This window comes from Moschus berezovskii, chromosome 8, assembly GCF_049115385.1.
Source record: "Moschus berezovskii isolate FMDL1 chromosome 8, NW_MosBer_1.0, whole genome shotgun sequence".
In the NCBI taxonomy this organism is placed as follows: Eukaryota; Metazoa; Chordata; class Mammalia; order Artiodactyla; family Moschidae; genus Moschus; species Moschus berezovskii.
In genome coordinates, this window is record NC_142467.1 from 57554588 (window position 1) to 57566660 (window position 12073).

The 12073-nt window shown below is 34.4% G+C and overlaps 1 protein-coding gene across 10 annotated transcripts in view; it reads left to right on the plus strand.

Moving 5' to 3' along the window:
• NR3C1 (nuclear receptor subfamily 3 group C member 1) overlaps window positions 1–10313 on the plus strand; it is a 128675-nt gene extending 118362 nt beyond the window's left edge. For all 10 annotated transcript variants that reach the window (XM_055430865.2, XM_055430868.2, XM_055430862.2 and 7 more), the window contains exons 8-9: window positions 5446–5603; window positions 6171–10313. In XM_055430865.2, the coding sequence (XP_055286840.1) occupies window positions 5446–5603; window positions 6171–6323 (311 nt within the window). In that variant the 3' untranslated portion in view covers window positions 6324–10313. The remainder of the gene's footprint in view (window positions 1–5445; window positions 5604–6170) is intronic.
• The last annotated feature ends 1760 nt before the right edge of the window (window positions 10314–12073 follow it).

The window sequence follows — 12073 nt, forward strand, 5'->3', positions numbered from 1 at the left end:
ACATGGTAAAGATTAATGTAGATATCTCAAACAATCACTTTAATTTTGAAAGGCCTAATATACAGTCTTTTTTTTTTTTAATGAAGGTCAAAAGAGAATTTGCCACCACAGATCCTCAGTAAAGTAATATTAAAGGATATACTTAGGTTAAGGGAAAGTAGTATCTTGAAGATGGAAAACAGAATAAAGAAAGTGGTAAATATTTCCGTTCCGTTCCGTCGCTCAGTCGTGTCCGACTCTTTGTGACCCCGTGGACTGTAGCCTACCAGGCTTCTCCGTCCATGGGATTTCCCAGGCAAGAATACTGGAGTGGGTTACCATTTCCTTCTCCAGGGGATCTTCCCGACCCAGGGATCGAACCCGGGTCTCCCGTATTGGAGGTAGATACTTTAACCTCTGAGCCACCAGGGAAGCCCTGGTATTTAGTACATTTAAACTAACTGTATTTAGATACATTTAAACTAACTCTGTAAAATAACAGTAATAATGTCTTTGGGAAGTTATAAAATAGAACTAAAATACACAATAATTACATATAGGCAAAAGAAGTAAAAAGGAGCCTTTGAAAATTTAAAGATGAGTGTTTAAATTTCTTAAAGAGTATACAAAGTACATTATCAAAACATGAGGGCTTCGGGGGAGAACATGGTAAGAAAAAATCCAAAAGAATAAAAGAAATGAGAGGAAGTTGAGGGCATAGGGGAAGCATAAATAAAGGCGTGATAAGAGGAAGTAACAAATGAATTGATTGTACAAATAAGTTCATTAAATGTAGATGGACTAAATACTCCAAGATCAAAATATACAGAAAGTGCAAGACTAGTTTAAAAAGACAATCCAACTCTGCTATTTATAAGATATATATCTAAATAAAGATGTTGAGTAGTGAAGTAAAAGGATATACTATGCACAGTGTAGTATATGGCACACTACACACCATGTAGTATATGGCATTCGTGGCATACTTTCTGTAAAAGGCCAGATGGTAAATGATTTCAGCTTTGCCTACAGTCTCTGTCAGGGGTACTCACTTCTGCCCCTTGTGACATGAACATGGTCATTAACAGTGCTTAAAGAGAATAGGTGTGGCTGTGTTCCAATAATATTTTATTTACAAAAACAGGCTACAGGTAGGAAGGGGCCATTGCTGACCACTGTTTTACCCAAAAGCAGTCTGAAGCAGCTATATTACTATAAAAATAAACACTAAGGCCCCCCCAAAACAGTTCTATATTTAAAGATATTCACTACATAAAGCATTCTACTCACCAGAAAAATAATTCTGAATATATGGCCTCAAACGACATAAAGCAAAAATCCCAAGGAATATTTGTGGTACCTTGGGATGGATGAAAGTCTTCTAAATATAAATACTGAATAGGTTTCTCACCTAATTATTTTTACAATGAGGAAAACCAGCACAGGAGAAAAGTTATAAATAAGAAATCATTATTTTAAAAATTAGCAATAACTAGATTATCCGTAATATAATCATGTGTAAAAATTAACCCACTCTGAACATGGGTCTTGACACTCCTGATTAAATGGCCTTCATTTGCACACTAATACTGATATCTTAGAAATGTCAAGTTTGCTTTATGGAATCAAAATATTTTCATATGTAGTTTTTGGTCTAATCCTAATCAAAATCCAATAAGAGTGATATACTACATTAACCAAATGAAGGATAAAAATCTAAGTGCAGAAAAAGCATTTGACAAAATTCAACATCCATTTATGATAGAAAATATCAATAAACCAGGTATAGATAGGGTTCAGTTCAGTCGCTCAGTCATGTCCGACTCTTTGTGACCCCATGAATCACAGCACGCCAGGCCTCCCTGTCCATCACTAACTCCCGGAGTTCACTCAAACTCATGTCCATCGAGTCGGTGATGCCATCCAGCCATCTCATTCTTCTCCTCCTACCCCCAATAAAGGCCATAGATGATAAGCCCACAGCTAATGTCATTATTCAGTGGTGAAAAGCTGAAAGTTCTTCCTCTGAAATAAGGAATGAGGCAAAGATGCCCACTCTAGCCACTTCGAGTCAACCTAGTTCTGGAAATTCTAGCCAGACCAATTAAGTAAGAAAAAGAAAGAAAAGGCATCCAAATGAAAAAGGAAGAAGTAAAAATTCCAACTGGGGTCGGCACATCCTGAATGTTCTAATTATTACTGCCTGTTTAACTAGAAGTAAAACCATTAGGAAAAAAACATTTTTAAGAAGTAAAACTCTATTTGCAGATGATCTGATTTTATGTAGAGAAATCCTAAAGATGACATCAAAAAATACTGTTTGAACTAGTAAATTCAATAAAGTTGCAGGATACAAATTCAATTTACAAAAATCTGTTGTGTTTCAATACATTCAAGACAAACTAGCATAAGGGAAATTAAGGAAACAATTCCATTTACAACTGTATCGAATAAAAAACCTAGGAATAAATTTAACCACAGAAGCAAAAGACTTGCACAATGAAAACTGTAAGACATTGATGAACAAAACTGAAGAAAACAAAAAATAAATGGACAGTCTGTGCTTATGGATTAGAAGAATTAAAAGTGTCAAAATGTCCTTACTATTCAAAGTAATTAACAGATAACAATGCAATCTCTATAAAATTCCTAAGGCACGTGTCACAGAAATAGAACAAATAATCCTAAAATTTGTATGGAAGCATAGAAAACCCAGAATAGCCAAAGCAAACTTGAGAAAGAACAAGCTGAATTTACACCTTGGTTTCAAACTATATTACAAAGCTCTAGTCATCCAAACAGTATTGCACTGGCACAAGACCATTCATATAGATTAATGGAACATACTTGAGAGCCAAGAAGAAATCCCACAATATATGTATTGTCAATGAATTAATGACAAAGGAGCTAACAATATACAATGGGAAAAGGCTGTCTTTCAATAAAGATGTTGGGAAAACTAGATCCAAGAGAATGAAACTGGATTACCATCTCACACCATATACAAAAAACTCAAAATGGATCATATGGACTTGAACATATGTTCTTAAGTCATAAAAGTCCCAGAAGAAAATATAGGCAGTAAGCTCCTTGATGTCAGTCTTGAGGTTGGTTTTTTGACTCAGACATCAAAAGCAAAGGCAACAAAAGTAAACAAGTGAGACTATATCAAACTAGATAGCTACACAGCAAAGGGAACTGTCAACAAAACGAAGAGGTAGTCTGCCAAATGAGAGAAAGTATTTGCAAATCATGTATCTGATAAGGGGTTAATATCTACAAATAAAATAATTCATACAACTCAACAGCAAAAGAACTAATATCCGGATTTTTTGAATGGACTTCAACCTAAACAGGTATCTCACAAAGACATACAAATAATCAGTATGTATATAAGAAGGTACTTTACATCATTCATCATCTGGGAAATGCATGCCAATCAAAAGTACAATGAAATACCACCTTAACATCAATCAGGATTGACTATTATCAAAACATCTGAAGACAAAAAGTATTGGCAAAGGTGTGGAGAAAAAGGAGACCTTTGTGCACTCTTTAGGGAATTTAAATTGGTACAGCCACTACAGAAAACAGTATGGAGGTTCTTTAGCAAATTAAAAATAGAATTACTATATGACGCAGCAGTTTCACTTTAGAAAACAAAGAAATTAACTGGAAAAGATATGTGCACCCTCACGTTCACTGCAGAATAATTTATAATAGGCAAGATAGGAAAACCACTTAAATGTCCACTGATGGATGATTCAATGAGATATTATTCAACCATAAGAAAAGAATGAAACTTCACAATTTGCAACAACATGGATGAACCTTGAAGGCATTGTGTTAAGTGAAATAAGTCAAAGAAGACAAATACCACATATATCTTACTTGTACGTGTAATCTAAAAACAAAAGCCCATGGATACAGAGTACAAATTAACAAATACCAGAGGTGTGTGTGTTTGGGGGTGGGGGGCTTTGGGGGATGAGAGAAATGAGTGAAAGGTTTAGCCAGTATATTCCAGTCATGGAGATGTAATATATAGCATGGAGATGTAATGGTGTCTATAGCTAATACTATGATATTGTATATCTGAAAACTACTAACAGTAAATTTAAAATTTTTTATCACAAGAAATAAAGTTTTCTAACAATTTATAATGATGGATGTTACCTAGACTTGCTGTGGTGATCATTCTGCAGTATATACAAGTATTGAATCATGTTGTACATTTGAAACTAATACAGTGTTACACACTAATTATATCTAAATTTTAAAAAATAATTTATTTTAGTTCACTGAGAAAGAAAGGAGCAGGAAACAGGGGCTCAGGGAGGTTATACTGAAGTCCACCTGGCAAGTAAGAATTAAAAAGACTTATCCTAAACACACTGCTTTTCCTCTGTTCTAGCATTTTCTAAGATGTCAGTAGAAATGAAGTTTAAGTGTGGAAAAGGATTTGTTCCCCCTCCTTAGAGAGTGGGCTTCCCTGGTGGCTCACACAGCAAAGAATCTGCCTGCAATGTGGGAGACCCAGGTTTAATCCCTGGGTGGGGAAGACCCCCTGAAGAATTCCATGGACAGAGGAACCTGACAGGCCCCAATCCATGGGATCCCTGGAGAGTGCATAATTATAGCTCTAAGAAGTCCTGAAATCCAAAAATCTGCCTAACTTGGTATTGAAACATCTAGTTTTGCTAAATTCTGATCATCAAATCCTTTTCCCCCTAATCATTATTAACACAGAACCAGAGTTCTTTAGAGCATACTTTAAGAAATGTAGTATCCACAAGTCATAATCTCTGCAAGACCAAGTGAAACCATGATTAATCTTAATCCTCTGTTCACAGTCCTTCCTAGTATTGTTTCCAGAAGAGTACTGTCAAAAATTGATTTTATACTAATTTTATGATCCATGAGGTATTTCCTGTATTTCTATACATAAGGAACGGCAGATATTTGCTCCCCAGTAAAACCACATAAAAAAATCAAGTTTGTTTTTAGATTGGAATTATATCAACTCAGTATGTTAACACATTAATAAAAAGTACTGCATGCTGATTTTAAGGTCCTAATTGGTTATATCACAGATATTCCAAGATGTAATTGGTGGAATAAACACTATTGTTGAAGCCATCTATGTCTGTACTAGAATTAAACTCAAGGGCAGAATGACAATCAGTGTATTATTTGTTTGGTCTTCAAACTAGCTTTGTGAACTAAGGAGGAAGGTGTTTACTAGATCCATTCACAGATGAGAAACAACATGATAAACCCAAAGTTATATCCTCCAATTTTCTATTATCCCATATTCTTATGTGGCTATAGTTTCATAATCCTTCAAAATGCTTATATTTTAAGAGTGCAAAACATGAAATGATCTATTACTAATAAATGTCCTACTTGTATATATGAAAAGTTATCACAAGAAAATTCTTTAATTGATTACAATTCACCTTTTAGTTCCTAAGGAAGGCCTGAAGAGTCAAGAACTGTTTGATGAAATTAGAATGACCTACATAAAAGAGCTAGGAAAAGCCATTGTCAAGAGGGAAGGAAACTCCAGTCAGAACTGGCAGCGGTTTTATCAACTGACAAAACTCTTGGACTCCATGCATGATGTAAGTGTCAAACAAAAAAAATCCAAGTATCAAAAGAATTTCCTGAGACAGAAGTATGTCCTGATTAGTGTATATAATTATATACCAATAGTTTTTGGGTTCCCCCCATTCATCGATTTTCATGATGGTTTGATTTCAGGCTGTGAAGTTCAGTTTGGCACACAATTCTCCTAAAGTCAATTATGAAATACCATTTCATCTAGTCATATGCATCTAACATCAAGATACTAGTACAGAATGTAATGGCCCTTTTTTTAAAAAGGTAGAATTCCCTATTTCTGTATGAATTTATACAGTAAGTTTGAATGTATCCATCATATACTGATAAAATTCATCATAAAACAATTCCATATAATTCTATATACAATTTAAGAAATTCAAAATGTCTTTGGTAACTGAGTGCTCATTTTATTTAAGTAAACTTCTTTCTTACCCAGGGAATTCCAGCAGATTGGTATATTCCAAGTCAGAAATTAAAAAAAAAAAAAAATGGGAGGCCAAAACAAGCATGAGATGTCTCTACTGCTAAGTTCTTAAGACAGATCATCACTATATCTTCTCTTGCAGGTGGTTGAAAATCTTCTTCACTATTGCTTCCAAACATTTTTGGATAAGACTTTGAGTGTTGAATTCCCAGAGATGTTAGCTGAAATCATCACCAATCAGATACCAAAATATTCAAGTGGAAATATCAAAAAACTTCTGTTTCATCAAAAGTGACTGCCTTAATAAGAAAGGTTGCCTTAAAGAAAGTTGAATTTATAGCTTTTATTGTACAAACTATCAATCTGTCCTGTAGCAGTTTTATTTTTTTGTTTTTGTCTGGATTTTGTTTTTGTTTTGAATACGCACTACATGTGGTTTAAAGAGGGCCAAGACCTGGCAACAGAAGCAGTTGAGCTATCACTTTTCAGTGATGGGAAAAGTAGAAAGTGAGAGTTGGTGGATCCCAGAAATTAGAGCCAATAATGTGGGTGTATAAGCTCCACTTGCAGAGAAGGATGGCACCTAAACCACCAGTGCCCGAAGTCTGTGTGATAAACTTTCTCATACTTTTCACAGTTGGCTGGACAAAATCTTTTAGACTTTTTGTTGGTGTATTTTCCCCTGTATAGTTAGGATAGCATTTTTTTGATTTATGCATGGAAACCTGAAACAAAGTTTACAAGTGTATATCAGAAAAGGGAAGTTGTGCCTTTTATAGCTATTACTGTCTGGTTTTAACAATTTCGTTTATATTCAGTGAACTACGCTTGCTCATTTTTTCTTACATAATTTTTGTATTCAAGTTATTGTACAGCTGTTTAAGATGGGCAGCTAGTTCATAGCTTTCCTAATCGAACTCTAAACATTAATCTTCTGTGTGAAAATGGGTTGGTGCTTCTAACCTGATGGCAGTTAGCTATCAGAAGACCACAAAAATTGACTCAAATCTCCAGTTTTCTTGTCAAAAAAGCTCATATTTTGTATATATTTGCTTCAGTGGAGAATTATATAGATTGTGCAAATTAACCGTCCTAACTGGTATAGAGCACCTAGTCCAGTGACCTGCTGGGTAAACCATGGATTGCAAAAGACTAATTAAAAAAAAAACTACCAAGAGGCCCTGTTTGTACTTAATGCCCTAACTATCTCTGCAATGGTTAGATGGGAAGAAAGTTGGTAAACTAACCGTCTTTCAGGACCTTTCGCTGTAGTTTGTAAAACTTCCTAAAAGTTGTAATTCCAGATAACCAGCTGAAACACATTTGAGAGATTTTAACCAGTCCAGGTAATTCCTCCTGCTACACTCTGCCCCTCCCAAAAATCTCCAATACGGCAAAAGTGGCTAGACACCCATTTTCACATTCCCATTGGTCACCAATTGGTCTTTCTTTCCTGGGGATACAGGAAAGCTCAGCTACTGATTTTTCTGATTTAGAACTGTATGTCAGACTTCCATGTTCATAAACCTATACATCCCTCACAGCCTTATGTGTGCCATAGAGTTTAATGAAAGTCATGTGAATTTCTCCTTCTCACTGTTGAGAATTATCATTTTAAACAAGATAGAAGCTGTAGTAGCCCTTTCTGTGTGCACCTTACCAACTTTCTGTAAACTCAAAACTTACATTTACTAAGCCACAAGAAATTTGATTTCTATTCAAGGTGGCCAAATTATTTGTGTAATAGAAAATGGAAAATATAATATGAAAAATATGAAACTTCTAATATATTTTTATATTTAGTTATAGTTTCAGATATATATCATATTGGTATTCACTAATCTGGGAAGGGAAGGGCTACTGCAGCTTTACATGCAATTTATTAAAATGATTGTAAAATAGCTTGTATAGTGTAAAATAAGAATGATTTTTAGATGAGATTGTTTTATCATGACATGTTATATATTTTTTGTAGGGGTCAAAGAAATGTTGATGGATAACCTACATGATTTATAATGTGTGCAAGCATTCATACAGGCAGCAATGGTCTCACAAACCAAACAAGTTTGCTCTAGAGGAAGAGGGAAATGGAGACTGGCCCTGTGCACCATGAAGGTTATTGAGGCTCTGTCCCATTCAGATCAGAGAGGAAGTAATCCTCTGCCTCCCAGAATGACCACCCTTCTCATTCCAACAGTGCGTCTGTCTGCACAGGTTTAGTTTACTAAATCTCCCCTTGCGCTAAAGTGTGTTAACAGGACAGAAAGGTGGTGCTTACACACTTACAGGCACCATCACATACAGCCTCCCAGACAGTTTAACAGTTTGGCAATAATACGCATAGAGGTACCAGCAATATGTAAATAGTGCAGAATCTCATAGGCTGCCAATAATACACTAATTCCTTTCTATCCTATAAGAGTTCATTTCCTAATGAAATGAGGACATGTTTATGTTTTCTTTGAATGCTTTTTGAATGTTGTTATTTTTCAGTATTTTGGAGAAATTATTTAATAAAAATGTAATCATTTGCTTTTTGAATGCTCTCTAAAAAGGGAATATTCCTTTTGTAATTCTTTAAATTGATCTCAAAGTATTTTAAAAAGATTTCTAACCCAGCTGGATGTGAAATTTTTGGTGCCTAAGAAATATTGCTTGAATATTATCAGTGATAATGTTAAGTTTCAAAAAGAGCTTCTGAAAGATAAATTATTAATCATTTATAGAGTATTATCTGGTTAAAACCAGAAGGCGTACCACACATTAATCTTAATTTTAGCCCCAACAACCTTGGCTCCCAAAAAGTCGAGCTCAGTGAATAAAGACAAGTGCACTTTGTTGTTAAAAGGAAATGGACTGACATTCATGAAACTATAGAAAGCTGTACATTAAATGGAAAAAGAAGCCGTGACCTTTTAGAAAATGTAGGAAAGAAGAAATTTACCTTAATTGTTTGTGAGTGTAATTATGGACTTAAGAAAGCTATGGTGCTATCTGAAAGGAGCTTCATTTTCTATATATTTGGTGTGTTGCCATCCAAAACTATTAGTGTGTAGTAATTTTAGTGACAGGTGACATGCGTAGATGAGTCACAACAAATCCTGAAAAGTATTTTTTATTACTGATGGGAAAAGGGACCCTCTCTGTGTTTTTAGGCCTTTCTATAGGATACAAGACAAATGTTTTGAGGATATATATATACCCAATTGTCTAAAACTATGTGAGGGGAACCTAAAAGTGCACCTGTCTTCTTCTGGGGGAAAGAAAAAAGACACAGCAAAAAGCAAACACATTATGATTAGTGTCTATGAAGAACTTAGTATTTAGCATAGGATGAGTTCTGGGTACATATATAAAGGAAAGCCAGGCTACTTCAGAATTGAGGAATGGGAGAATGAGCAACTCCAGTTTTACATATCTACCAATACAACCAATTATCATTAAATCTTATCATTTTAGTTCTCTGTTAAATATCCTAAAACTACATCACCATGGAATGGACATTATTATTATACTTTGATCTGTCAAAAGTTAAGAACTGTGACAGCCCTCAGTCAGATTGTGATCTTCGTAGATCACTGAAAGGACTGCAGCTGTATATGAATGTGTTTTTCTGTGCCTGGTTTGAGAATTAGAAGAGAAACCAAGAGTGTAAGGAGGACATGTTAACCACTTGGAATGGAAGTTTATCGTTTTCCAGAGTATGGTCAGTCAGCCTGGTCCACAGAGGGTTAGTGACTAGGTTTTTGGGAAAGGATTAGCTTCTCTCTAGCAAATGCCTGAAAGAAGGGTTTTATTTTCTGATGAAAGGCTGTATGAAAATACCCTCCTCAAATAACTTGCTTAACTACATATAGATTCAAGTGTGTCAATATTCTATTTTGTATATTAAACAAATGCTATATAATGGGGACAAATCTATATTATACTGTGTATGGCATTATTAAGAAGCTTTTTCATTATTTTTTATCACAGTAATTTTAAAATGTGTAAAAATTAAAACCAGTGACTCCTGTTTAAAAAATAAAAGTTGTAGTTTTTTATTCATGCTGAATAATAATCTGTAGTTTAAAAAAAAAAAACTGTCTTTTTACCTACGCAGTGAAATGTCAGACTGTAAAATCTTGTGTGGAAATGTTTAACTTTTATTTTTCATTTAAATTTGCTGTTCTGGTATTACCAAACCACACATTTGTACTGAATTGGCAGTAAATGTTAGTTAGCCATTTACAGCAATGCCAAATATGGAGAAACATCATAATAAAAAAAAAAATCTGCTTTTTCATTATATGACTCCAACATGCTTTTGTAGAATTCATGCAGTTTCAATTTTCCTGCTGCTTTTCTTCCCTCTTCTATTGAAGGTAGAGTTATCACTTCAGGGAACTTAAGCTGCTAAAGAGGACATTTAAATATCAATGTGGCAAGTTTACATGCTAATACAGCATAAATTCAAAATGAGCTTAACCCTGGCACCAAAGACCCAAAGACTGTTCCATCTGTGCCTCAAATGATCATGTGCCAACTACTGCAAAGGGTACTAAGGGAAGGAAGAACTCATTCAAGCCTTTTCCAAACCTAACAGTCTTTACCATGAAAATGCTATTTTATGTAAACAAACTGATTAGCTCATCAAGATTCTTACCTTAAATTAACATCAATTCTTTATCCAAAAAAGGACATAAACATTCACTAAATACAGCAATATTGCATATTATAGACAATAAAGACAAAAGGGGTAAAATGGTAAACCAGTTATTGTATACAATTTACGTAGTATTTTCAAAAGCATAATGTGTTCAATCATATCCATAAACTGGATGATCTAACAAACTTCCCTATAAATACCCTTCTCTCCACATGTGATCTCCATCCCTAAGGAAAAGGCATTACAATTTTAAAACCAAGTGTATCTTACCTGTCATATGTGTACCAAGTATTTACTATGTACCCGCTATATGATAAATATTGAAGTTCAAATGTGAACAAGAAAATTACTATTCCTACCTTCAGTCATTTGCAAAAGTATATAAGAAGCCTCCCTTCCCAGTGTCTTACTAGTATGTTACATATTATTGCTTTACTATTCAAGTATTAGCCTTACGTTTGGGAAAACACTTTCACATATGGCAGTTAATCCTCACCTACCCAATAAACAAATGAAATAAAAACAAATGCTAAGGAACATAACTCCATTTCATATAAAGGGAACAAGCTCAGAGTTTAAACACCTGATTCATAGCTGCTAACCCATTTTATTGAAATCTGAATGAAAAATCTTTGTAATGAGGCTATTTACCACGTCAGAGAATATGGCTCTAGTCTACAAATTCCCAGGGAACTGGGGATGCTTTTCTGTTTTCAAATTTGTGTTTTACATTTACTGAGCACTTACTTTATGCCAGGCATCATGTTTCAATATATTACCTCATTTAAACTTAGAAACTCTATAAGTGCTACTATAAACATACAAGCTCACTGTATTTATATGAGACAACTGTGGCTTAAACAACTAACTTACCTAGGTTACAAAGCTTGGAAGTGGTTAAGTAGGACTTTTTAGTTCTGTTTTTTGTTTGTTTGTTTTTAAATACTGGGCATCTGGCTCCAGAGTCCATGCTCTTAAACTGAGAAATTATTAATATGAAGCTCCTAACTAGATTAAATGAGCCAATGTTGACCATTCTATGTCAAGCCTTTGACCTAATCTCATTTAACCTAATCACTTTAATTTAACCATATCAATTTGACTTACACATTTAACAAGGATAATTCCTTCTCTTAAAAACATGTGTTCTACCATGTGTCCAATACCCTTTGTTTTGTCAAATATACTGCACAAGAAACCTGTCTCACTTAACACCCACAGGAAAATTAACACATTTCTTCAAGCTATGTAGAGAATATAGGCTACACTCAAACAAAGGAAAAGGGTCATTTATAAATGAAAACTGATGTAAGTCAAAATTTGATTAGTTTGGCGAGTAAAATAAGAGCCTGAATTTTGAGTGTATTTTTTCTTAGACCTTCAACTAATTTCTATTA